The sequence below is a fragment of the Malus sylvestris genome, chromosome 16, assembly GCF_916048215.2.
Source record: "Malus sylvestris chromosome 16, drMalSylv7.2, whole genome shotgun sequence".
NCBI classification, from domain to species: domain Eukaryota; kingdom Viridiplantae; phylum Streptophyta; class Magnoliopsida; order Rosales; family Rosaceae; genus Malus; species Malus sylvestris.
In genome coordinates, this window is record NC_062275.1 from 7,245,149 (window position 1) to 7,271,757 (window position 26,609).

General features: G+C 36.9%; 2 protein-coding genes and 1 long non-coding RNA gene across 3 annotated transcripts in view; 1 reads left to right on the forward strand and 2 right to left on the reverse strand.

Moving 5' to 3' along the window:
* Nucleotides 1-2,977: 2,977 nt before the first annotated feature.
* On the reverse strand, nt 2,978-4,228 carry LOC126608578 (uncharacterized). Its single transcript, XR_007617911.1, has 3 exons — nt 3,821-4,228; nt 3,087-3,645; nt 2,978-3,044 (listed from the first exon to the last, which is right to left on the reverse strand). It is a non-coding gene; the product is annotated as an uncharacterized LOC126608578 (long non-coding RNA).
* A 409-nt stretch (nt 4,229-4,637) lies between these two features.
* Nucleotides 4,638-26,609, reverse strand: part of LOC126606572 (uncharacterized) — a 72,903-nt gene continuing 50,931 nt past the window's right edge. Inside the window, exon 2 of the mRNA XM_050273973.1 lies at nt 4,638-6,637. Coding sequence (XP_050129930.1) covers nt 4,883-5,557 — 675 coding nt within the window. The 5' untranslated portion in view covers nt 5,558-6,637 and the 3' untranslated portion in view covers nt 4,638-4,882. The remainder of the gene's footprint in view (nt 6,638-26,609) is intronic.
* LOC126606571 (stemmadenine O-acetyltransferase-like) lies at nt 24,922-26,578 on the forward strand. The gene has a single exon (XM_050273972.1). The coding sequence runs from the start codon at nt 25,033-25,035 to the stop codon at nt 26,320-26,322; it is 1,290 nt and encodes a 429-aa protein (XP_050129929.1). The 5' UTR covers nt 24,922-25,032; the 3' UTR covers nt 26,323-26,578.

Consider the following 26,609-nt stretch of genomic DNA (forward strand, 5'->3'; position numbering starts at 1 on the left):
ATCCTCAACACCCCCCTTCAAGCAAAGACAAAGCAAAAGCTTGGCTTGCAACTTTATACTGGAAAAGAGGACCCGATTGAGCACCTTAACCTCTTTGAGTCCACCATGGCATACCGGATGCACACCGACGAAGAGCGATGTCTTCTCTTCCCCTCCACCCTCTCTGGTGGAGCTCTAAATTGGTATTGTCGTCTTACACCTGAGACGGTAGACTCATTTGAGGAATTGAGGAAACTATTTGTTTCCCAACACATTTTCTAAACCGATCGCTTGCACTCTGCAGATGACCTGTACACTATCCGCCAGAAGCCAGACGAGTCATTACGTATGTATGCTGGCCGCTTCAGCCATGAATACTCCCGGTGTGCCGAGGCAGACGACAAGACTGCCCTCAAAGCCTTCACGGCAGGCCTACGTGATTGTTTCTTTAAATACATGATCAATGCCAATACTTGGAAGACTTACTCTGAGGTGATGGCGCATGCTTATAACCATGCCTCCGCCGAGGCAAAGACATATCAGGAGAAACCCCCTACAACCATCCTTTATCAACAAGTGGGAGGTGGAAGCCAGACTCACCTAAATGAGAAGACCTCGACTTTCCAAACAGCAGTGGCACCTCCTCATGCCTTGCATAATGCTTCGCCGAATCAACAGACATATCAATTTCAAGGCAAGAGGAAGGATTTCCATCCTCACCACTCTCATTTCAGTAAAAAGAGTAAGGGACACTATCCCGATAACCAAGGGTATCGCCACAATAACGCTCGCCCCCAGGCAGTCAATGCAGTGGGTCAAACCCGCGTCAAGATACCCCCTACCCCAAGGTATGAGACATACACGCTCTTGAATGCCACATGCGCGGCCATTTACCCCAGCATAGCTCACCTGATACCAAAGCCAAAGCCGAGGCACCCAGATTACACGCCCCCGAATAACGCGGGCATGTTTTGTTGCTACCATGAGCATAACGGCCATGATAGCGAGAAATGTATCATCCTCCGTGATCGTATTGAAGCTTTGGCACGAGAAGGAAAAATTGATCAATTCCTCCTTCACCCTCAAAGGGATAACCGTAACCAACGCCAGGTGAATGTCATATATTCCATAAGCGGCGGCACACCCATATCTGAATCTTCCAATAGGGCCATGAAAAACAGTGAACGAATTCTGAGGCCTGGTCACCAAGTGTTTCACGTGGAAGACATCAGGGGAGGGAAGTATCAAAAGCCTAACTGGGATCCGATATGTTTCTACCCTGAGGAAGAAAGAGGCATCATCTACCCTCATAACGACCCATTGATCGTGGAGGCTCACATAGCCAACTTTGATGTTCGACGAATCCTCGTAGACACAGGGGCTTCGGTCAATATCATGTTTGCCGAAGCTTTCAGGGCACTCAGTGTAGCTGAACACTTGCTCGATCGCTCGATTTCTCCTCTGATAAGCTTCTCCGGTGATATCGTGCAACCCTTAGGGAGCATACATTTACCCTTTACTATTGGTACAGGCCCTTACACGGCTACCATTACCACTAACTTCCTAGTGGTTGACTGCCCAACGGCATACAATGTCATCTTTGGGCGCACAGGCATCAATGATCTCAAGGCTATGGTATCCACGCATATGCTGTTGATGAAATTTCCAACCCCCCATGGCAACGGCTACATCAGAGGAGATCAGCTTAGTGCACGATCATGTTACAACACTTCAGTTAAGCAACAACACTTGCCCGGACCCAAGGAAACCCTGTCTGTACATGACCAAGTCACAAAGACCAGCCTAGATGAAGCGAACTTGGATCTTCCTGATAGCAACAATCAACCCGATGATCCTCGAGATGACTCTTTCACCCAGCAAGCCCAACCTGCTGAAGAGTTGGAGAAGGTACCTATCTCAAGAGATTATCCAGATCGCATGGTGAAGATTGGCACCACATTGTCACCACCCCTTCGGTTAGCATTGATATCTTTTTTGAAAGAGAACACTGAAGTCTTCGCCTGGTCATACGAGGACATGCCAGGCATCTCTCCCGATGTCATCTGTCATCGTTTGAGTATTGACCCCAAGATCAAGCCGGTGAGACAGAAGCGAAGATCTTATGACGCTGAACGATACGAGGCAATGAAAGCAGAAGTTGAAAAACTCAAAGGCATAGGCTTTGTCCGCGAAGTCAATTACCCGACATGGGTAGCAAATGTGGTCCTTGTTAGGAAAAATCCGACCAAAGAAAGTCTTTCGCTTCAAAAGGTCTTGTGGAGGATGTGTGTTGACTACACCGACCTAAACAAAGGGTGTCCGAAAGATAGTTTCCCTCTTCCTCTTATTGACAGGCTTATAGACTCTACGGCCGGGTGTGAACTCCTGAGCTTCATGGATGCTTACTCAGGATACAACCAAATCCTCATGAACCCTTCGGATCAAGAACACACAGCCTTCACTACCGACAGAGGACTATACTGCTATAAAGTCATGCCTTTCGGCCTAAAGAATGCAGGAGCGACTTATCAGAGACTAGTCAACTCAATGTTCGCCGAGCAGATTGGGAAGAGCATGGAAGTTTACGTTGATGATATGTTAGTCAAGAGCAAACATGCTGACCAACACATCACCAACCTATCTGAAACTTTCACTATTTTGAAGAGGTATCGAATGAGGTTAAACCCCAACAAATGTGCCTTCGGCGTAGGCTCTGGCAAATTCTTAGGTTTCATGATTAGCCAACGAGGCATTGAAGCTAATCCCGAGAAGATCAAAGCAATCCGTCTTCCACAGTCACTACAAAACAAGCAAATGAAGACCGTGTCAAGCGCCAAAAAAAACAAAAAACAAAAAAACAAAAAAAAAAAAAAACAGCTTCATCCAAAAAGCTTCACCCGAAAAGCTTCACCTCCAAAGCTTCACCCACAAAGCTTCACCTAAAAAGCTTCACCCAAAAAGCTTCACCCGAAAAGCTTCATCTACAAAGCTTCACCATCAAAGCTTCACCTAGAAAGCTTCATCTACATACTTTCATCTACAAAGCTTCACCATCAAAGCTTCACCTCGAAAGCTTCATCTACAAAGCTTCATCTACAAAGCTTCACCATCAAAGCTTCAACACCAAAGCTTCACCTACAAAGCTTCAACACAAAACCTTGCTCCAAATAAACAAATTTTGTTCACAAAACCCAAGATGCCCTTGAACTTGTACAAAAACACTTGGGTAAACATAAACATTTTTTGTTTTACACCCACAAGGGCCCAAAATTTTCCTTCTTATTTATTCACTTATATATGTTCCCAAACATATTATAATAGATCCAACAACAAGCCAAAGTCCCAAGTTTCATAATGGACAAAAGTACAAGCAATTCATCAATAATGAAGGTGCTACAAAAATTGGAATCTGCCCCAAAATAGAAATCCAACCCAAGAGACTTTTTCTCTCTCTCCCTCTTCCGCCTCCTTTCATCTATCAAATTTCTGCAACCTCTGCTCTTCTCCAATGGAGCTGAATTTTAGACACCCTATAGTTCTTGAGCATATGAACAACTTTCAAGAAGGAACCATTTCTGTTTGAGCGACGGAAATTACAGTGTTGAAGCTCCAAACATGATAGTCGGCTTCTTGCAGATTTCGAAGCTGTTGTGATGTTTCGAAGATCTGGAAATATTTAACCGTTAGTTCATCCTGAATTTTTGATATGTTATGAAAGAGTCGATGAGGAACAACTTCAATGAAGAACGCATACCGATCTGAACAAGAGAAAATAGAGTTTCGAAGCTCACAACAAATCTGACGGGTTGACAGAAAAATAATAACCAGTCATTCATCATACCTGGATTTCTGGAGTTATACTGCTCCGAGGGATCTCACATTTGGATATGTTGTAGTTCACAAGCTGAGGAACAACTTCAATGAAGAAAGCATGCTGATCTGAGCAAGAGAAAATAGAGTTTCAAAGCTCACAACAAATCTGACGGGTTGACAGACAAATGATAAACAGTCACTCATCATACCTGGATTTCTGGAGTTATACTGCTCCGAGGGACCTCAAATTTGGATATGTTGTAGTTCACAAGTTAAGGAACAACTTCGATGAAGAAAATATGTTGATCTACACAAGAGAAAATGGAGTTTCGAAGCTCACAACAAGTCTGACGGATTAACAGAACATTGATGAACAGTTACTCATCATACTTGAATTTCTGAAGTTGTACTACTCCGATGGATCTCAAATTTGGATATGTTGTAGTTCACAAGATAAGGAAAAACTTTCATGAAGACGACTTTGCAATCTGAGCTATAGAGAAAGGTGTTATCTTGCATCCACTCAGGCTGATTAGTGGAAACGAAAAGCAATTCCACCAAAGAAAAGATGAAAAAGAGAGAAAAACTACTAATTGCACTTGATCTTGTCTAGTCAATAGCATGCAGCATCAAACACACAAAAGTTGGAAATATTTTTAGATAAAGCATATACGAATGTGTGACATCGAAACAAGGATTCGTTACTTTGACAAATTAGTAACACGCGAGACACCTCATTCGACAACTCTCTTCGCCTGAAGACTTGGGGGACTCCCACCATATGCTACTGCACCTTGATACTCGGCAGTCTCACAACCACTCAGTGACTTGGATTTTTCAAGTCTCCAACCGAGAAGTTTTCCTCACTCGGGAAATTAAGGGAACACTACCTCAAACTACATGCTTCACTCACAAAGCTTCAACAATACAGGTTTCAACAAAAGCAAAAATTCAAAGAACTTTATGAAGAAGGCTTTGGTGTATTTAACACAATATGTTGAAATGAAGCAAAGCTTATTTATTAATATTTTCGATAAGCCACAAATATGTACATATACATGAGTCAAAATAAACAAACAAAAGGGAGCCTTCACAAAGGTTGCTTAGGGGAAGTCTCAGCAGTCGGTAAAGCCCCAGAAAGAGAAAGCACCGGAGGGTGGTTATCCGGAGCCTCAGTACTTGACAAAACCCCAGAAGGAGGAGGCATTGGAGGTTCATCATTTGAAGCTTCATTACCAGGTACAACCCTAGAGGACGAAGGCAATAAATGCCTTTGGAACAAACCCACAAACCGCTGATGATCAAGTAAAACCTTACCATCAGATTCCTTCATCTGGTCAAGCTTCCTCTTCATGTTTGTAGCATAGTCATGGGCGAGCCGGTGCAACTGCTTATTCTCATGCTTGAGCCCTCTAATCTCCTGTTTGAGACTCATCACTTCAGCAGCCAATGATTCAACTTGGCGGGTTCTAGCAAATAGGCGTTGGGCCATATTAGACACAGAACCTGCACACTGAACACTAAGAGCCAGAGAGTCCTTAACAGCCAACTCATCAGACCGTTTGGAAAGTAGTCTGTTATCTTTGGGAGTGAGAAGGTTCCTGGCCACCACTGCAGCGGTCATATCATTCTTCATCACAGAATCCCCAACGGTAAGGGGACCAGTAGGGGATATGAAGGATGGGCGCCATATGTTGTCTGGAGAAGGCGTGGCTGTCTCTTCTTCAAGGTTCAAGTCAAAACGACGGTCGGAGGGTCCAGACATTTTCAAATGTGTTGAAGAAGGAAGAGGTCAGACAAATCAAGATCTTAGAAGTGCAAGAAATGAGCTTCTACTGGTAGAGATTCAAGTGTGCTGTGGAACTTAATGTCAGCCTCTATAAAAATCTGCACTCGACGGAGCTTCAGAAATCGAAGAGGCGTTTGCTTTCTCAAAAGCTGGGCTGCTCAGAGACCACGAGGGCCGATCTCAGAAATCGAAGAGGCGTTTGCTTTCTCAAAAGCTGGGCTGTTCAGAGACCACGAGGGCCGATCTCAGAAATCGAAGAAGCACCTGCTTTTTCAGCCTCGTCAGCACCTGTCACATGCACAATCAGCTTTGCGGAAATTACGGGCACTCTGTCGAAGATTTCTGGTGAAGTAGAAAGCACGTGAATCTTACTGTTCAATCACCGCTCTCCATATGCACCATCAACTCCTCGGGTACCACATATAACTTTGTCAAAGATCTCTGACAAAGTTTAAGCACGAGAATTTCGAAGTTCCAGCTACCCTACTATTACCCATAAGGGTAAAGGAACAGCACCACTGCTTGACAACTGGAAAGTCCCTATGTGTGTCGACCTCCGTGTTTTGCGGCAAGACAGGTTGGCAAGAACGTCCAACCTTTACTCACATTCGAGAAAAGACTCCCAACATAATTACTTTCTAAAAAACCGGAGTAGCACCGCTTTCCGAATCTCGAGAGTCAGATCCTCGACGGGATTGCTTGTTCGAAAACCGAAGAGGCACAACTCTCAGAACTTCGAGAGCCAGATTTCCTTAGATAAAGCTTGTCTGTAATCTTCACACGTAACATCAGCTTTCCAGATACCACATACCACTTTTTCAAAGTGCTCTGACAAAATTAAAACACGTGAAGCTGGCAGCTCCCACTACATTGCTGTGACCAAGAAGGGTAAAGGAATAGCATTACTACTTGTTATTGGGAAATCCCTATATACATTGACCTCCCTCCTCAACGGACAGAAAAACCTGCAAAAATGCTCAACCCTTTCTCGCATTCGAAAAGGCACCCTCAACATAACCTCTCGAAATACTCAGCTTTATTTCCCCCCGATAATGCCTCAGCAAATAAGCCACACCAAGAACAAGAGTATCTCATATTATCAGGGTCGAAAGCAAGAGTATCCCATATCATGCTTTCTCCCTGTCTTTGTCTTTGTCCTTGTCCACACCTGCAGGACAAGGAGAAAGAGAGCAGTCAGTCGGAACCTGAAATCAAACCTCCAATTTGGAACTGACTGCCTGGAGCCTTTGCCTGGTTGCTTACTTAGCATTGCTCTCGAGTACTCATCCTCAACTGCTGTCAAGGTCACGAATTCCACCGGCAAATACCTCATGACAGTTGATCAGATATTGGCTCTTTACACTGAAGCTGCCAAGCGTGGATGAGTCACTATGAATGAATGTTCTGAAGGACCATTTAAATGCAAAGGTTGCACACCACTTCTGCCATGCAAAAGATTGAAGCAGAAGGTTCAACGGTGAGCTGAAACAGATCACTACAGCACGACACCTTTCCATACCACATTCATTATTCCGTCAACAGCAAAAGTATCCCATATCATCAAGGTCGAACATACTCTAGATTTGATGGACTTGTTTTGACCCTCAAATTTTTGAGTCGGCCTTATACTCTGAAGGGCACCAGAAAACCCTCCAGCACAGTTCAAGAATAAGCCTGTGGAAAGTTACTTCTTCAAAAGCAAAAGTATCTCATATCATCTCTTATCCATTTGCTTCTCCTTATCCTGGCAGTTGAATGAGAGACAAGGAGAAGGAGAACAATCAACCGGAAGCCGAAGTCAAACCTCTGATCCTGGGTTGCTTACTTGGAAGTTTGACTGCTTACCTTGTCTGTCACCTCTTTCGGCAGATCTCCTAGCTCGGCGACTTGGGGGACTCCTACTATAGGGTTTGTATCACACTTGACTAAGCCCGAAACTACAACTAAGCTTCAAGTGAAATTGATACATTACCTTGTGCGTCAACATCAGCTAAATACACCATTCCCGGATGGAGGAAAGGTACTTCCAGAGAAGGGCAGATGAAGATCAGACCACACTTCGGTACTTAGAAGTTTCGTGATTACTCAAGGGATTGGATCTTGCAAGTCCCCAACCGAGGAGTTTCCCTCACTCGGGAACTTAGGGGAGCACTGTTTGTACCATACTTGACCAATCCCGAAACTACCGAGCACCGGCCAACGCTATACTGTCAAGGACCCAGAAGAGTTCCCCTCCGACCAGGAGGCCAATCACTACTCGACACGTGTCAAGATTAGAAGCCAATCAGAGCGCAACACGTGTCAACATCAAGAACCAATCATAACATGACACATGTCAATGTGACAAAGCTACAAGTTTTTCTATAAATAGGGGTCATCCCCCCACAATATTGCCTAATGCCATTTGTGTTAAATCATTCACAAGAACTCACTAAATTGAGAGCTTGATCCTTTGTACTTGTGTAAGCCCTTCACTACTAATAAGAACTCCTCTACTCCGTGGACGTAGCCAATCTGGGTGAACCACGTACATCCTGTGTTTGCTTCTCTATCTCTATTCATTTACGTACTTATCCTCACTAGTGACCGAAGCAACCAAGCGAAGGTCACAAAACCTGACACTTTCTGTTGTACCAAAGTCTTCGCTGATTTTGTGCATCAACAAGAACATTTCGAGACATGTTGACCACAAGTCAACTCTCGGTCAACGATAAGGTCCACAACTCTACGTAATTTGATCCTGAAGATCCGCACATCGGATTTCTGATCCATAACTTCCCAAAGTCCACATTATGCTTCTAAAATAACATACTAAAATTTCATTATGATCCAACAGTCGGATTGTCGTCAATCACACAAACAAGTGGCGGTCCAATTTGATCACCACACCAAACAATTGAATTTCGGGAAACCGAGCTAGACATAGGTTCACAGGGTCACTAGAAGGTATTTGGTACTTATACAACACTTGTGGACGGTCCCACGCACCGCCACACACGGTGGTAGCCAAGGAGGAGGGTTTTGAAAACCTAAATTTTCAACATTAACTAAATGAGCTCAAATTTACGTGGTAGCTAGAGCTCAACAAGAAACACTTTTCACAACTAGGCCGACGATAAATTCTAACCAGAAACTGTCCAAATTCACCGGAGAAAACTGGATTTCTAGGGTTCTAAACACCCAACACTAAAATGAAAGCACGAACCAAGCATAAAACTTGAAGATTATGAAGAGTAGATGAAGTTTCATACCTCACTCAAAGGAAATGGTTGCCGGAATCGCCGGAAAAGTAGTGGGTTTTGTGGCTTCAAACTGCAAATATGGAAAATAAAATGGGGCATCTAACACTACAGAGTTGTAGGGCTCGTCAAGAGCTTTCCATGGACACCAAGATTGCCCAAAACAGAGCTCGGATGGAGGAGATACAAACGGGTCAAGTTGGTGGGTTAACAGGTCCAATCCATCCCAAAACGGGTTAGAATTAGACCCCTCCCTTTCTTTTTCCTTTTTTCCTCCTGATTCCTTGTTTCCCCTCCCTTTTTTTTTTTCAATTCTGATGGTCCACTTAACCCCATATCGATCTGGGCCTCTTACCCACAAAGTGGGAGATAATTAATTCCTAAAATCTATAGTATCACAACTTCAAATGTTCCTAACTATACCGTTATAATCCGAACTCGCAAACGGTTTTCGCCTATGTGTTCGTGGTTTCGAGATCTTTTCGAAAACATTACTTGTGATCTCGAAAGGTCAATGAGTAAATAATAATTTTCCAAACTTCACTCTTCGTAACTAGTTTAATTGAAATCTAAATTCAAATAAATTAATATAAATTCTTGAAAAATAATATAAAATCTTAATAATACAAATACGTAGATTATAACAGTGAAATCCATGAATGAGATTTCACAAAAAAAATGGTCGAGGATGGGTTGAGTTGATTCTACAAAAATAGATGAATACAAGTTAAACTAATTCTGCAAAAATGTCAATGACTGATTGAACTGATTCTGCAAAAATGGTTGAAGACGGGTTAAACTGATTGTGTAAAAATGGTAAAAGATGGGTTGAACAGATTTTGTAAAAAATGGCAAAAGACGAGTCGAAATGATTATGCAAAAATGGTTGAAGACGCCAAGACGGGTTAAACTAATTCTGGAAAAATGGTAGAAGACGGGCTGAACTAATTCTGTAAAAATGGTTGATGACTGATTGAACTGATTTTGCAAATATGGTTGAGGAAGGGTTGAAATGATTCTGCAAATATGGTAGAGGACTGATTGAACTGATTCTGCAAAAATGGTCAAGAACGGGTTGAACTGATTCTAGTAATAAATGATACAATTAAACTGATTCTACATATAGTTTCAAAACTGATTTTGTGGAAATAGTCTTGATATTAGTCATGAATCCTGCATAATCCTGCAGGCCATAAAAGTTGCATAATCTTCTTTCGACATAATGAAGCAAAGATACAAGTAAAAGGTTGAAGGAGATATGGGTATTTTAGGTAGAAAAAGTGGATTCCAGATGGAGTTTTTCTCTCGGAATCCAAATACTACCTATTATTTGGTAGTCCGATTCAGGAGAAATCAAGAATCAGGTTCCCCATTTTGGATGGGTCCCGAGTATATTTTCATTCCCTGAATTACTTGGAATGAATGCAATTCTCATTTCCCTCATTTTCTTCGCTTATCTAAACATGCCATAAGGATCATGCTAGGGAGCCTTAATTTTTAAACTAAATTTTGTAAACTAAATGATGTGGCTGTTAATGACTGGATTATTACTTAAGTGTTGATTAACGTATTTATTTCCTATTGATGCCACATAATTTGGTTTGTAAATTAGTTTAAAAATTTGGTGTAGCTAGCATTATATCCCTTGTAAAAATATCCAAATAACTTTAAAAGACACCAAAAGAGGACATAGCGATGATGCAAGTACTTAAAGTTATTAGGAATATGATGAAAAATGCGATGTATTGGGTTGTCGACACTTTTCACAATCCTAAATTAATTAGTTAATTTATATATATTGATTATATTTGTGAGACTGGTATTGAGATAAAACTGAAGTTTGTAGATTAGAATGCTCATTATTGAGAAATAGAAATAACAAACAGTTTGTTCTCTCTCTGTCTCCCTATCTTTACTTCATCTTCTTGGGCTATATATAGAAAGAAAAGAAATATATTTATGATGAATTGTATATTTATTTGAATAGCTAAATGATCTGCAATTTTGAAAGATTTTTTTATATTGATGATCTTCAAATAAAAATTGAAAGTTTTTTTATATTAATGATCTTCAAGTAAAAATCAAGAAATTAAACTGTTTTAATTATAAAATTTAGGAAGTTTTAACAAAACATTCCTGGTATTGTTCACTTTTAACGAAAAATCACATTTTTACCTTTAACTGGCACTATTCACTATACCTTTAAAAATAATTTTTCGTTAAAAGATAAGTTTTTTTGAACTTTTCGTTAGTTTTCCTTAAAATTTAACTAATGAAGATAATTTATTTGTAAAAAAAATGAGATATGTGTACTCCCCAAAAGAGGGTGCTGGTCATAGCCATATGTGATGGAATGAAAAACATTATCTTTCGTCGAATTGTTATATTAGTTTTGTCGTGTCACTAACATTTGCCACCTATTGCTGTTTTCTAGATTAAGACCTGGTTTGGTACTGATGTGATTCTGAAAAAAATGGGTATAAAAAAAAACTAAGAGCTTTTTTGTGTTTGGTAAACATTCAGCTTCAGTTTTTTTTCACAGTTTTGGGTGAAAAAAAGCCAAAAACACAAAGCTGCAAAACCCAGCTTTTAAAAACAGGCTTTTTTTTCACATCTGTTTTACATAAAATTTTACCAAGCACTATAATACTGTTTTTTTTTCAAAAGCACTTTTACAAAAAAGTTTACCAAACACTATGCTGCTTTATTTCACAGTTGCTTATTCTCACATTACAACAAAAACAGCTTTTTTTTTCAAATCACAGCAATACCAAACCAGCTCAAAATAGAAAAAATTTAGGAAGTTTTAACGAAAAGCTCACGGTACTGTTCACTTTAACGAAAAACCACATTTTTATACTAAAAAGTCAAATCTAGTATTATTTATTTTACCTTTTATTTTATCTTTATCGTTAAAACTTAAAATTTTCAAACCCTTTCAATTAATTTTCCAAAAAATTTAAGAGCTGGTTTTTTTGGGTCGATTAGATAAACTTGAATCAATTGCATCCTACGAACGACTTTTCCTTTCCTCATCAATACACATAAAAATTGTCAAAATAAAAAGGCGATGTGTTGTCTTGTCAAAAAAGGGACATAAAAATTGTCAAAATAAAAAAGCAATTTGCTGTCTTGTCAGTAGAGAAAAAAGGAGCTGCAATACTAACAAATACATATTTACAGAGAAACTAGGTATACAACGTGTGAAGGCACTACTGTGTGGGTCTCATTCTCCGATAGTTGGACGATTGAAAAGGGTTGGGGGACCAATATATGGGTATAGCCCACGGTTTCTTGCTACGTTCATTGTTTTACGCTCCGGCTCAGCGACAAGATTAAGAAAAGACATGCAGAAAAGGAAAAAAAGACCAAACTTTTTTTGGTTGACAACAAGGAAAAAAACAATCAGCAGCGTTCAAATGGCGACGAGCTCAGTGGTAAGTTCTAACCAAGACCATGCACTTCCTTCTAAATATACTCTTGTTTTTCTAAGTCTGAAAAATTATAATTATTTACCGTTTGCTTTTAATTCAACAGTGAATGAAAAAGTATAATAATAAAAGTTAAATAACTTTTTACAAATGAATTAAGATTGAATGATGAGTGACCACAATTTTCTTGAATCATAATCTAGAAAAACAGAATTGACTACATAAACCTGTTATAAATTACATCTCACCCGAAGACCTCACTGTTGATGTAGGCATTTCCTTTTGATATTTTACAGATCGATCAGTAATATTAATATTATTTTTTACTATTAATTATTTACTTTTTGATCAACAGTTATTTGGACTGCTTAATCTTGCACCAATAGTGCTCCAATGAGTATCCAATGAGTTTTTGGACTAATATCGCGATATTATCGATATCGCGATATTAGTCCAAAGATTTCTGAAAATTTGGAAAAGTCTCAATTTTGAGCATAGAGGGGTTCGAACCCCTCCCACTTAACTCCTTAACGCCTTAACTACTATACCACTTATGTTGTTGTGATAATATGCTACAATATTTATATATATGGTTTTGTTTTGAATTCTTTTTACAAGAAACAAATTTGCACATATTCCAAATTTTTTGTGGTATTATATTTTAAATTGTGTCAATTAATTACTTAGTCAATGGCATGTGGTTTTTAATTTTTCTATTTTTTATTTGGTCACTTACATGGTAGGGCTGGAAACAATTCCGGAAAATCCCAAACCAAACCGAAAAAGTCCCAAACCCAAACCGAAAAATCCCAAACCGAAACCATCCTGAAGTTCGGGAATCCCATCCTGAAAAATACCGAAATTTTCGATATGGGATTGGTTTCCAAATCCCATTTGTTTGGTAATCCCGAAAAATACCGAAGTATTTGGTTTCCTATTGACTTTTGGGTTTTGGTTCTTGAAAACCATTGTCATGGTTGCTAACTACTCTTCAAAATACACTCACTCTACACATAGAGATGATGAAGATAGTGAAAATTTTGAACCTCATAGGAATTCTATGTGGTACTAAGTCACTCATGTATCTTATCATGCAATGTATAAAGTGTAAAATATTGTACTAATTCATTATGTATAAATGATTATGGTGTGTTTAGACTTCTTTCATTAATTTCTACATATTTTCTACACTCACAATGTTTGTCAGCTCGCTATATAATCAACTTGATAATGTTAAATCCATCATGCAATGCATTTCCTTCCAATTTTTTGTGATAAACTAATAGATAATTGACTAAATAAACATCCTGCAAAGTTTCAATAAAAATTTCCAAGTTTTTCTTACAATTTCCGTGGTTTCCATGTAATTTTTATCGATATCGATATTATCCCGATATTTCCATCGATATTTCCGTGTTTTCGGACTACCGATATTTCCGATATTACCGATATTTTCTTCCTTGCTCTATACTAAATGGAAATGTGAAGTACTCCATATGATTCAAAAGTCGTTGATATGGAGTTGAAGATGGTATATATTATAAATTATATACATACATACATACATACATACATACATACATACATATATATATATATATATATATATAAACACTTAAATTCTTAAGGCAAGGTTACTTATTTTTGTGGTGTTGTTTCTTAATAGTAGTCAAGATGGCGAGAGAATTCTCAATGTGCCTGAAATACAGGGTGATGCACCACTTGTCTTTATACCGGTGGTGCACCACGTGTCTCTATACAAGTGGTGAGATTCTTGTGTTAAAAAATTAATAACATAAGAAATAAAATTTCTCACCAATTACATAATAACATGTGGTGTACCACTTGTGTTTCAGCGCAATGGGTGCTTTTATAGGACCAAAAAAGGTTTTAAGTTTCAAACCTTATGAATCTGAACCAATAATTAGACATTATCTATAAAACTTGACCAATAAGTATACACTATTTATGAAACTAGGCCAATAAGTAGACACTATTTATGAAACTAGGCCAATAAGTAGACACTATTTATGAAACTAGATCAATAAGTAGATACTATTTATGAAACGAAACCAAAGAGTTAGACACTATTTCTAAAACCAAACCAATAGGTGGAAACTATTTATGAAACTAGACCAACAATTAGATACTATTTATGAAAATGGACCAAGAAACTAGGGACTATTTACGAAAGTAGACCAATAACTAGACACTATTTATGAAACCAGAACAAGAAACATACACTATTTATGAAAATGTACCAATTACTATATATTAATTATAAAACTAGACCTAATAACTAGGCACTATTTATGAAAACATGACCAATGTCGATGCAAATTTCCGCCGTCTTCAGTCTTGACGAAAATGCACCTGCAAAACAATCAACACCTTTGATCAAAGACTTAAGCCTCACGCACCCACGAGGTGGGGAGGTTAGGTCAACGAATCTCCGATGCCTAAGTTAGTTTCTCAGAGAGAGTCTTTTTTAGGGTTGCAAAAGCTCTGAAATTTTGGTAGAATATGGGGTATTTATAGAGATAAGGCCGACCACAATATTAAGGTTTTACCCTACACATGGCAGCATCCTATTGGCCAAGGTGTTTATGGAGAAATATTCTCAAAATATTCTCAAGATATTAAATAGGAAATAATATATTGAGATAATGGTGTAATTATCTCTAATTTATTTAAATTGAGATTACTTACTTGATTTGAGTCAATCTTTAATTGGGAATGTATTAAAGATATAATTTGGGTAATTAATCATTATCTTTAATTTCTTGCCAATGGTGACACACCCCGATCATAGAATCAAAGCGTGCTGGCCGTCACGTGAGCGTGACGTAACCAAAAGTGCGATGCGGAAGCAAAGATAAAAGAAATACGAATGAATAAAAACCAATTACTAGCAATAATATCCAACTAACATGCTAAAGTGAGTTTAAGTGTGAAACACACATATTCAGAGCATAAATACTAGGTGCAGTCAAGTAGGACCATAACTAAATTACAACACCCGAAGGTGAGTCCTACATTTAGTAGTCTGTCAGAATGCCGTGGGAATCCTCGGGAGCCACCAACACAGCTAACTAGAACCTGGAGGGATGCAAAACAAAATTGAGTGGGTCAGTAAAACAAAGTTTTTCGAAAACATTTCATTTAGGGTAAAAGACTGTTTACTACCCTCATGTTTTGTGGTTTTCAACATTTAGTACATCAAGTTTTTTTCGTCTCAGATTCATACCTAAAGTGTAAATTTTGGGACAGTCTCATACATCCGTTAGTCAAACTGTTAAGTTTTCCGTTAACTGTGACGTGGCGCACTGACTGGGCGCCACGTGTCATCCACTTTTTTTTTTTCTTTCTTTGCTTTTCTTCTTCCTTCTTCTTCTTCTTCTTTTTCTTCCTCCGACTGCAACTTCTTTTTTTTTCTTCCTCCTCCTTTAATTAATCCTTTCATTATTAATTTCAACACGAAAGACTTGAATAAATGGATAAACATCAAATACAGCGTATTTGCGAAGTGATGTGCACGATCAGATATGACATTAGTAGTTGGTAATAAAACCGTTAACAATTATTATTTTTGTTTATATTGAAGGGTTTCAAATCCGACATTAACGCCAGTTATTATTATTATTATTATTATTATTTTATTAATATTTTGAAAGGTCTTAAATCGTAGACGTAATCTACTTTTATTCGTGACCCAATCTATTCTCACCACTAAACAAGCCCCAATGACTTGAATGAAGCCTTTAATCAACTAGCTAGCTAGAAATATTTATTCATTTCTATGACCATCTCCAATTTTTAGGGTTAAAATTTAACATTTTTAACTAAGAAAATTCATACTTTAACCTATAAATAGTTTTTTTTACTCTAATGGTTCTAGATTAAAATTTTAGTGTGAGAGTATAAAAAATGAATATAGGCTAATTTTTGTAGGTAACTGTTTTTCAAAATAAAATTTATGTAGATTATCATAATTTATTTTTATGAATATGTTAACCAAAAAATATTTAGAATCCAAAAAAAGTTGAAAATTCACTAAACCAGCCCCATAAAATATGTATTTATAGAAATTTTGGGTGAATTATGATTTAAATATATTTTATTTGTCTTAGCCATTAGATTTAATTTTGGACTATTATATTTTTTTTTACCGTTAGATTTGATCATATTCAATCTCAGTCGTTGAATTTAATGTATTTACAAATTTAAAATTTTATGTTTAATCTAAAACTTATTTTAGACCCAATCATTGAAGAAGAATTTAGACTTAGTTAGTTTAAAATCTAAATTTTGATGGGCCAATTTTTAAATTTGGCGTAAATTATGGGTTAAATTTGCTCAAATTTTAAAATTTAACCCAAAAGATGAATAGATTTAACCATTGAGACGAGTCTAATATGAATACAAGTTATCCAAATGCTCAAGCAAACACTTGCAGCATTTACATATCCTTACGCAATAATAACTTGAAAATAATGTGCATGGTTTTGGAGACAGTTCTTTCATTAATGGTTTCTGGTTGGGTATTTGCAATCGGTAGAGACTTACTCTGTAATTAGGGATTTGACATTTTGTCAGGCGTCATGGATGAACTCATCTGAGCACTTAATGTGGTTGATAGAGGTGGATTGTCTGCCTTTCCATTTTCATATTATTTTCATCACCTTTTGTTTGTGTGGTCACGGTTAAGTCATGTCAACATTTTATATTTATATTACTTTTTATTTTATTATTTATATAAAAAATTAATATAAAACATTGACGCAGCTTAATCGTGATCACATATTGCATGAGGGCATGAAATATATATGGAAATGGGAGAGCAGACAATCCACCTCTGTGGTTGATGGGCACTTTGTGGTTGATGCGTACTTATGAGCTAACCCTTGACAATGCCGTTATTAATACAAGTTTTGAAATGGATGGGGATTCTATCCGAATTCTTTTTATGAGGATTACGATAATTATTTTATTGCGTCTGTTCATCGTATTATTTGGTCAATTATCGTAAAATATTATGTATATTTAATTTTAAATTTAAAAATTTAAAATAATTTATAACTGCAGAATAATAGATAAGCGGACATGATAAAAATATCCTGACAGAAAAGATCCGGATAGGATCCTATAATCTGGTCTGCATTCTTACACGTAAACTTCAACTCATGGACTGATGAAAGTAGTGGGCTAATCCTAATCCTATGAAATAGAGTTTTATAATATTAGTTGAACCTCCTGTATATTATTGAGGGATCTGGCTTCTCTATCCTCCCACTTCTCATACATTCTTATCTTCTTTTATTTGTGCGATCACGGTTAAATTATATCAATATTTTATATTAATATTACTTTTTGTCTTATTATCTTTATAAAAAAATCAATATAAAATGTTAACGTGGCTTAACTGTGATCGCACAAAATAAGAGGGGATGAGAGTGTATGGGAAGTGGGAGGGCAGAGAAGCCGGGTCCATTATCACCTGACTCTAAGTTTCTGATGGCCGCCGTACGTACACAAAGTCTACAGAGCTAAATCCCTTTACTTATTATTGGACTTGGATTGTCTGCCCTCCCATTTAGGTGCCCTCCCCGTGCCCTCCTGTTTTGTGTGGTCACGGTTAAGCCACGTCAATATTTTATATTATTTTTTTATAAAAATAATAAAACAAAAAGAAATAGTAATATAAAATGTTGACGTGGCTTAACCGTGACCACAAAAATAGGAGGGCACATAAATTGGAGGGCAGACAATCCAAGTCCCTTATTATTAACTGAAAGCATTAGCTAAAAAAAGTAAAAATCTAAGGGCGTGTTTACGTGTATCCGTAATTAGAATGAAAATGTGGAATTGAATTTCGATTACGGAGTACCTCGGTGTTTACTAAACATGAAGGAATAAAAAAAGTAGTGGGGCCCACACAAATTTTGAAATTCAATTCCTTGTATTGGTGGAATTGGATTCCCTAGATGCATGTGATAATCTAATTTTTGATTGCTTAGACAATCGGAATAACACTTTTGTTCTCTTTATGCCCTCATTTACTTTTTTTTATTTCCAAGACTATCATTTATAAACTCATTAACCCTAGTTTAATCATACACAACTCCTTAATTTTTTTTATTTCCAAACTCATTCACATTATGCACAACTTCATGCTCATTCACATTATGCATAACTTTAAGCATATGCCGAAGAGAAGAAAATACAACTTGAGTGAGAAAATTTAAATATTAAAGTAAATACTTAAATTTATAAAATATAAAAAAATAGCAAAAGCATTTTAGTATGTCTATGAAATAAAAAGCAATTTAATTTTTTTTTCTTACTATTATATATTATATCAAATTTTATTAAAAAGGTATATAAAATATTTGATTTGGGACAAGGGCATTTTAGTAATAATACTGGTTTATATTCTAATTTTGCTGAATTAGTAAACAGTTTTATGTAATTCTATTCCGATTTCAGAACATTTAATTAAACAGCTTCATCAGGAATCTGATTCTGACGTCTCATCATTCCAACTCCTCCTCAATTCAATTCTTCTTATTTTCATTACGGATACGTAAACTTGCCATAAAAGCATTACGCTTTGATATGCCTACAACATAAGAAGATGGATTCCGGTTGTGAGTTATTCAAGTATTTACTAACTGTAATCTTAACAAAAATGGGGCCTACACAGATAAGGAATTCAACTCCCAATTTTGAAAAAAATAGTGTCTTTGGAGGAAATGGTAATATTTTGATTCCTGAATATATGTACTGCTAATTTCTTATTGTGAAGGATCTCACATAATTTTCTGATCAGAAAGGTCCTAGGTAGATTTTTGTAAATTTACTTTAATCTATTACGTTTTGGCCTTTTAACGATCTCATATGTGTTGTAGATTTCAAGTGATATTTATATACATCCTAGTTTATTGTATGTGGTTCAATATATTAGTGGATATGATGTTGAGTTTCTAATCATGCATCTTGAGTATAAAACTTCTTAAATAGTTGTAATAGTTTTGAATATTCTTCCTTAATAATAATAATATATTTAAAATATACAAAAAGACATTATATACATCCTTAGTTTCTGAAAAAAAAAAACATAAAAAAAAAGCCACAAAGGTGGAAAGAAGAACGTCACCGTTTGCCATACAAACATCTTCAAGCTGAGTCCTAGGTGGAGTTTTGCATACAATGATGAGACTAGCAATTAAAGTATATTTGTGTACCGACGATTATTCTATATGATTTTTTTTATCCAACTAAACTCTTTATTTGAATATTTTCTTAATTTTTTTATCCAACTAAACTCTTTACTTGAATATTTCCTTAAATTTTTATCCAAAAATCTCATTTGACACTTCAAATTTTTTATAATTAGAAAGAAAAATACACTTATAAGGAGTGTAGAATGAAATTTTTGAAATACTAATAACAATTCCCTATAATATTTCTGGTTGGTTTTGATCAATGACTGTGTGCGCAAGGTTTTGAGTTATTCAATTTCTGAGTGCTATCCATCTTCCTCGGTGTAAATATAAAATTGGCTAAGATGGTATGCTCGTACGTTTCTAAATTGCGTAGACAACTATAATAATACTCATGCATTTGTACACTCAATTTAGAGATCTAAATCCCGATTGTTCTTCCTAATCAAAGTATGTACTAAGTTTATCAACTTATTAAAGAGATTCAAAGTGACACACCCCGACCGAGATCAAGGCATGTTGGCCGTCACGTGAGGGTGACGTAGCTATGTACACAGTGCAGAAGCAATAAAGATAAGGAATATATGAATAATTAAAAACCAAAACTACTAGAGTGCACTAATAAACAGGAAGTGTTAGGAGTAAGATACAAAAGTAAATACTCATAGTCAGAGCATAGCAAGTCTAGGTGCAGTCCAGTAGGACAAGCACTAGTTATACAGTACCATAAGATGTCCTACAATTACTTCGATATGTCAGAACTACCGAAGTCCTCAAGGTCACCAACAACAAGCTTACCTAAAACCTGGAGAGGCGCAAAACAGAAAACGTGAGTGGGCAAAAACAAATGTTTTACAAAACCATTTCATTTATCAACATTTCTAACCCCTCGCTGTAAAACATGTAATATTTTTCCCAGAATCAGAATATAAGCATATAAATAAATATATATGTAAATATATCAATTCAAATCATGCTTCATAATCATATTTATATGTATGCCATGCCAAGATATAACAGAGTAAGCAATTCAGGTAAGAATAATTTCATAGAATATAACATATTAGCCGAACCCCTGTGATAGTCTGTACGGCTGAATTCATAGCTCAAAAGTTAATCTAGCCGGAGTCACTATAATGACCTATACGGCACTATACTGCACAAGAGTCGGAACCAAATGAAAAGGTCAGTACGACAATACTGGGTGTAATATAATTATGCTCAATACTACTCTCACATAACAACTGGGCGATAAATCGCTAGTCACCTACGAGTCAGAATTGTGCACCTAAATTGGATCCAATATGAGCATATGGTGCGGGAGATGACATTATAAACAGGCATGTGCCATATCTTTGGCTAAATAACAATCATCCTAGGTGCAATTTCATGAACTCAACGTTAATCAATCACATATCACATCATCGATAATTCACATAACCAAACATAACTCACCTGAGCTTACCTGAGCGTCCACAGCACCACAATTATATATAATGCATCATATACCAATTCATATATGAAATATAAATTCATATGCATGACATTTAAGGCATACTTTCATTTAAACGCATATTTCTGGGAAAATAACAAGTATATAAATATATAATGAAAACCAAAAGCCCACTCACTGGTATGTCGAAGGGTCGTAGCCCCCGAGTCGCCCTTGAACGCGCTCGTCCTCAGGATAAGTCTCACCTATATGCGAATTAACTATAAAAACGTTATTTAAAGTACATAGACAAAACTAGCTAATAACTTCTCATACAATGCTCAAACGGGGTGTTTGAATATACCAACGTGATCTACACAACTCCACGAACATCCCCATATTTTTAGAATAATTTTCTGACCACCCACGCGCCGCCACACGCCGGCCAAGGCATGGCCAGACGTGCCGCCCACGCGTAGGCACGTGCCTGGCACACCCACGGCAACAGTAACGCCGTTAGGAATATTCCGTTAAATAGTAACGGAGTCCGTTAAAGTTAACTAACGCCGTTGGAATATTCCGTCAAAGTTGACATAATATTCTGTTATCCCTACCATTGAACCTCCGACGACCGTTGTCGGCGCTGGAAACTGGGTAAAACTTGAAACCTTGATATCTCACTCGATACTCAACCAAAATTCATGAATTTTATATCAAAATGAAGCTTAGAACAATTAGAACAAACCCATACCAGTTTTAGGACCTAAATCCCACGAGATTCGCCTGAAAACTCCTTGATATTCTGGCCAAACTTGCAACTCACCGTTCTCGCTATTCCGACGTCCAAATTCTTCCAACGAACCACTCCTAACCTCGCGAGGACCTTCTTAAGCTACCTATAAGCTCCAAATTCCTTAAAACCTTCAAAATTACGTGTGCATGAACAGTGCACAAAATCGAGGTTAGGGTTTCTCGGGTTTTCGAAGATTTCCATTCTAAAAAATGGTACCAATGAACAAGAATCTTACCTCTTTGACATCGATCCGTGAAGTTTGAAATGGTTTTGGGTGTTATCCGTACGTGAGGGAAGAAGAGAAAGTGAGTCCGAGGGTGAGAGAGTACGGGAGTGAAGAGAGAGAGGGAGAGTGTGTATGTTCCACGTGGGTCACCAACCAACCACAAAATAACATCTAAGTCCCCAAAGTATGTCACACAAACACTACAAAGTTCAACGCCCAAGGTTAAAACCGTCATTTTACATAACTGATAATAGTAATTTGGGACGGGCTGTGACACAAAGTGCATATTAGTGCGGTGGGAGGAAAGATTAGAACTTAAAGAAAGTTAATGTTTTTTTATAAAATCAATTGATAATATGGAGAGTGGTTTAATTTACTTATAAACTCATGTAAGGTCCATCTTTGCATTAATGTGAGATTCATTCTCAACATGCCTCATCACACGCGACGAATTTTCAAGCCAAACACGCAAACAACACTGCGGGGTGATGTGGGGCATGTGTGACTGTTAGGATTCACACATGGGTGAACCTGCTTTGATATCATGAAAAGTTGAGGTTCTACTATAAAATCAATTGACAATATGGAAAATGGACAAAATTACTTAAACGCTCATACAAGATCTCTCCTCCCATTAATGTGAGATTCATTCTCAACACTTCTCTATTTAGAAATGTCTACAAAATAAAGTACAGCCTAGAACTAAGGTGTTCAATTATGTTATTGTTAATGTTTTACAAAAATTACATACGTACATACTACATTGCAATGCTTAGTTCAATTATACAAGTTATCGATGGTGTAATTATCCAAGTAACACAAACACATAAAGTGAATGTAAACTTTGAAGCATAAGTGCATCTTCGAATGAGATGTCAAAAGATAAACGTCAAATGATAATTTGATGACTAACGTGACAATGTCAGATTTTCTCTTTTTTCTAACCGATATGTTTTATTGTTATAAATAATATTTGTAGGACCAAATTTAAAAAGAAATAATTAAAATAAATTTTCAAGATTTATAATTAGTGCATTAATGGGATCCATACAATAAAATAATTAAAAATTATTTGACATCACATTTTCTCATATGTCAAATTTGACATATAAAAACTCATATATCAATCCACATAGAATTGATATATCGGTTGGAATTTGCTCCTACTTTCAAATTTGATTACATGACATTCCATTACAAAAATTAAGGGAAAATGATCCTCACCGGATCCTTTTCCTGGGGATCCAAGAGATATCGTGACTGTTCATCGTATATTATGCGGTCAGAAATCATTTGAAATTTAAAATTTAAAATTAAATATAAATAATACCTAAAGAAAACTGATCGTACGATAAACGTTTACGATCATGATCACGAAATCCTCCGAATCCTAGAAAAAGAATCCTACTAGTATCCTTTTCCAAAATTAAGATGTCCAAATCATAATTCCGTACAAATCGCCATCCTTTATCTGCCAAGGCGGCGTAAAGTTAAAGCTCACCGACCTTAATGTCCACTTCTTTTTGGAGTCTTATTATGCCAAACACAGTCAAAACCCAAAAGTTCATTTTTTTAATTTGTATTTACTCATGCATATATTCATGCATCCAGGAGACTTTGAATTCTCCATACAAACAGAAGTCTTCAAAGTCTCCGCCTCCTAATCAAGTGTTTTGAACCGGCATGCATCAAGTAGAGTAGAGATTTTCATTGTCCAAACATGAGCACATATGCCTTATATCATTAGACAAATAGAATGACACATGAAAAAAAAAAAAATTATTCTACTTATATAATGACATAAGATGTACACCGTCCCGTATTTCAGACACATTAAAAAATATGTAGAAGTAGAGAGATTGGGACTATCATCTTATCCACGGGCTCCATCTTAGATTAAACTTTTTATTAATTTCTTGGGCCAAAAGCATTGAAACCTTAACTTCATTTTCGCTTTGAAGAAAACTAAACACCTCCATATTGCATGCAACGAGTTAATAAGATAAGAAGAGGGCCTACTGGCCAGGGCCGGTCTAGAGATTTTTGAGGCTCGGGGCGACGCTAAAAAATATCCCTTAACTTCACATAAGAAAATTATTTATTTTCACATAAAAGACATCGATAAAATTATACTTAGAAAAACATTTCGAACTCAATAATTTTGAAACACATAAAGACTAATTTATTTTGTATCAAGAGAAGGAAACCCAAAAACTCCTGGTTTACAAGTTGATAAATGAGTTTTGTTTTCTATATGAACTTTTAAAGTGTTTTTGTATAAATCGTGAGATGTTTTTTCTTATTTGCTAACCTTGTCAATATGGGACTAAAAAAATAATAATGTTTTCGAGTCTTTAATTGATATGTATAAGTAATGAATGGGCACTAAATTAAACCTTATGATGACACGTCATATGATTTGTAAATTTGCTCTAAAAATTTGGTCTACGCATTATTGTTTGTTGAATATTAGACTTGAATTTAAACGAATTTTTAAAAATAGCAACCCATATAGCTACTAGCTAGTAACTAAAAATAAATTAACAACCAAACAAAAATTTGTTAAAATTGAAAAGAATAAACACACACATAGCATTTCAAACTTAGGACCTCTCGTTAATTTTAAACAACAAAAATCATTGCTTTTAATTAAACTTCTTGAGTATTTAACCAAATTTTATAAATTTATACTCTTATGAAAAAAAAAATTGTAAAAATTGGAAAGTAAATAAGCACATGTGATGTCTTGAACCCAAGACCTTCTCATTAATTTCAAATTACGAAACCACCACTTCTAGTAAAATTCCTTTGTCATTAAACCAAAATTTTTAAATGTATACTCTTATAAAAACATATATAAATATACCACCCGAATAATTTTGGTGCTCCCAATTTTTTTGGGCCCTGGACGGTCGCCCTGCCTGCACTGGGCCTGGGCCGGCCCTGCTACTGGCTTGGGACCACTCGAGCTGACGAGCACTATAAATGTAACACTCCCTAAGACAATAATCTACGACACCATCTGCTGCCATTTGCTATATACAACTAGTCTTCCACATATCAAAGCAAATTGCATTCTCTTTTCTCAACAATATTATCCTTACAAGATGAAGATTGAAGTGATTGAGAGAGCTTACATTAAGCCTTCTATGCCAACCCCACCCCATCTTTGTAAGCATGAGTTTTCTTTTCTCGACCAAATCGCAACACACATTTTCATGCCTATGATCTTTTTCTACAATAATAATCATGTTAACGATGCAAGAACTTATTCAGATAAGGTAAAACAATCTTTATCTGAGATCTTAACACAATATTATCCGTTGGCTGGACGTATCATTGAAAATGCCTTCATCGATTGCAACGATCAAGGTGCGCCTTACGTCCAAGCCCGAGTGAGGTCCCCACTTTCCGATGTCATATCCGAAGCAGACCCAAACCAGCTCAACAAACTACTCCCATGTGAACTAGACAAAGTCGGTGACTTGGTTCTTGCTATCCAAGTCAGCATGTTCGATTGTGGTGGCATGGCTATTGGAATTTGCATTTCTCACAAAGTTGCCGATGCATTGTCATTCATCACGTTCCTCAACAGTTGGGCGTCGATATCTCGTGGAGATTGCAACATTACAAATATCAGTCCTCCAATTTTTGATTTGGCCACGCTCTTTCCACCTAGAAGCATATCAGGATTCAAACCAAGCACTGGGATCGCTAGAGAAAAAATCGTCACAAAAAGGTTTGTTTTCAGTGCTTCCACGATTGCTTCTCTTAGGTCAAAATATACAGATAATAAAGCCAATGAGATAAAGCCAAGTCGGATTGAGGCCTTGTCAGCATTTATATGGGCCCGGTTTATAGCCTCCACTCAAGGAAAGCCGAACCCCAACACTCTTTACAGAGTGCTTCACACCGTTAACTTGCGGACGAGGATGGACCCACCACTGCCTGAATACCATTTCGGGAACGTGAGCCGGTTTGTCATGTCCTCGCCGTCGTTTGACGAGGGAGAGGACACGTGTTACGGGATCGTGCGCCAGATGAGGCAGGCTATAAAGACGATCGACGGTGATTACATAGCCAAAATCAAAGAGGGCAACGAGCTCTTGGAGTTTTTGAAGCAGCGAATGGAGGAGTTTATGAAGGGTGAAGTAGCGTCGTTTAGCTTTACCAGCTTGTGCAGGTTCCCACTTTATGAGACGGACTTCGGGTGGGGCAAGCCTGTGTGGGTCGGGTCGGTCAGCTTTCCATTTAAGAACCTGGTTAGTTTCATTGATGCTGGGTCGAGTGGTGGGATTGAAGCATGGGTGAATTTGAAGGAGGAAGACATGGCTAAGTTCCAACATGATGAGCAGCTGCTGGCATGTACTTATCCAGCGCAAGATGCCAAGGTTTAGTAGTTCGTTTTGTATAATGCTATTTGGATTGAATAAGTTGTACATCAGGAACAAAGTCTGATTGCAGAAAAAGAAGTATTAAGTAATATTACACTTACTAAATATTTGTATTATCATTTGTATCATCAATTTAATAGATGTACGGTCCACGAACATATATGAATCTCATTTCTATTAAAGAGATGATACAAATATGTAGTAAGAGGGTTTTTTTTATTTTTTATAAAGGTATATGATTTACAATGTCTTTATTTAATACTTATCTTAAGGCATTCCTAAGCGTTTCA

Bases quoted from the DNA above. Each gene is read 5' to 3' on its own strand.
- LOC126606571 (XM_050273972.1), top strand. From the start codon at position 25,033: ATGAAGATTGAAGTGATTGAGAGAGCTTACATTAAGCCTTCTATGCCA.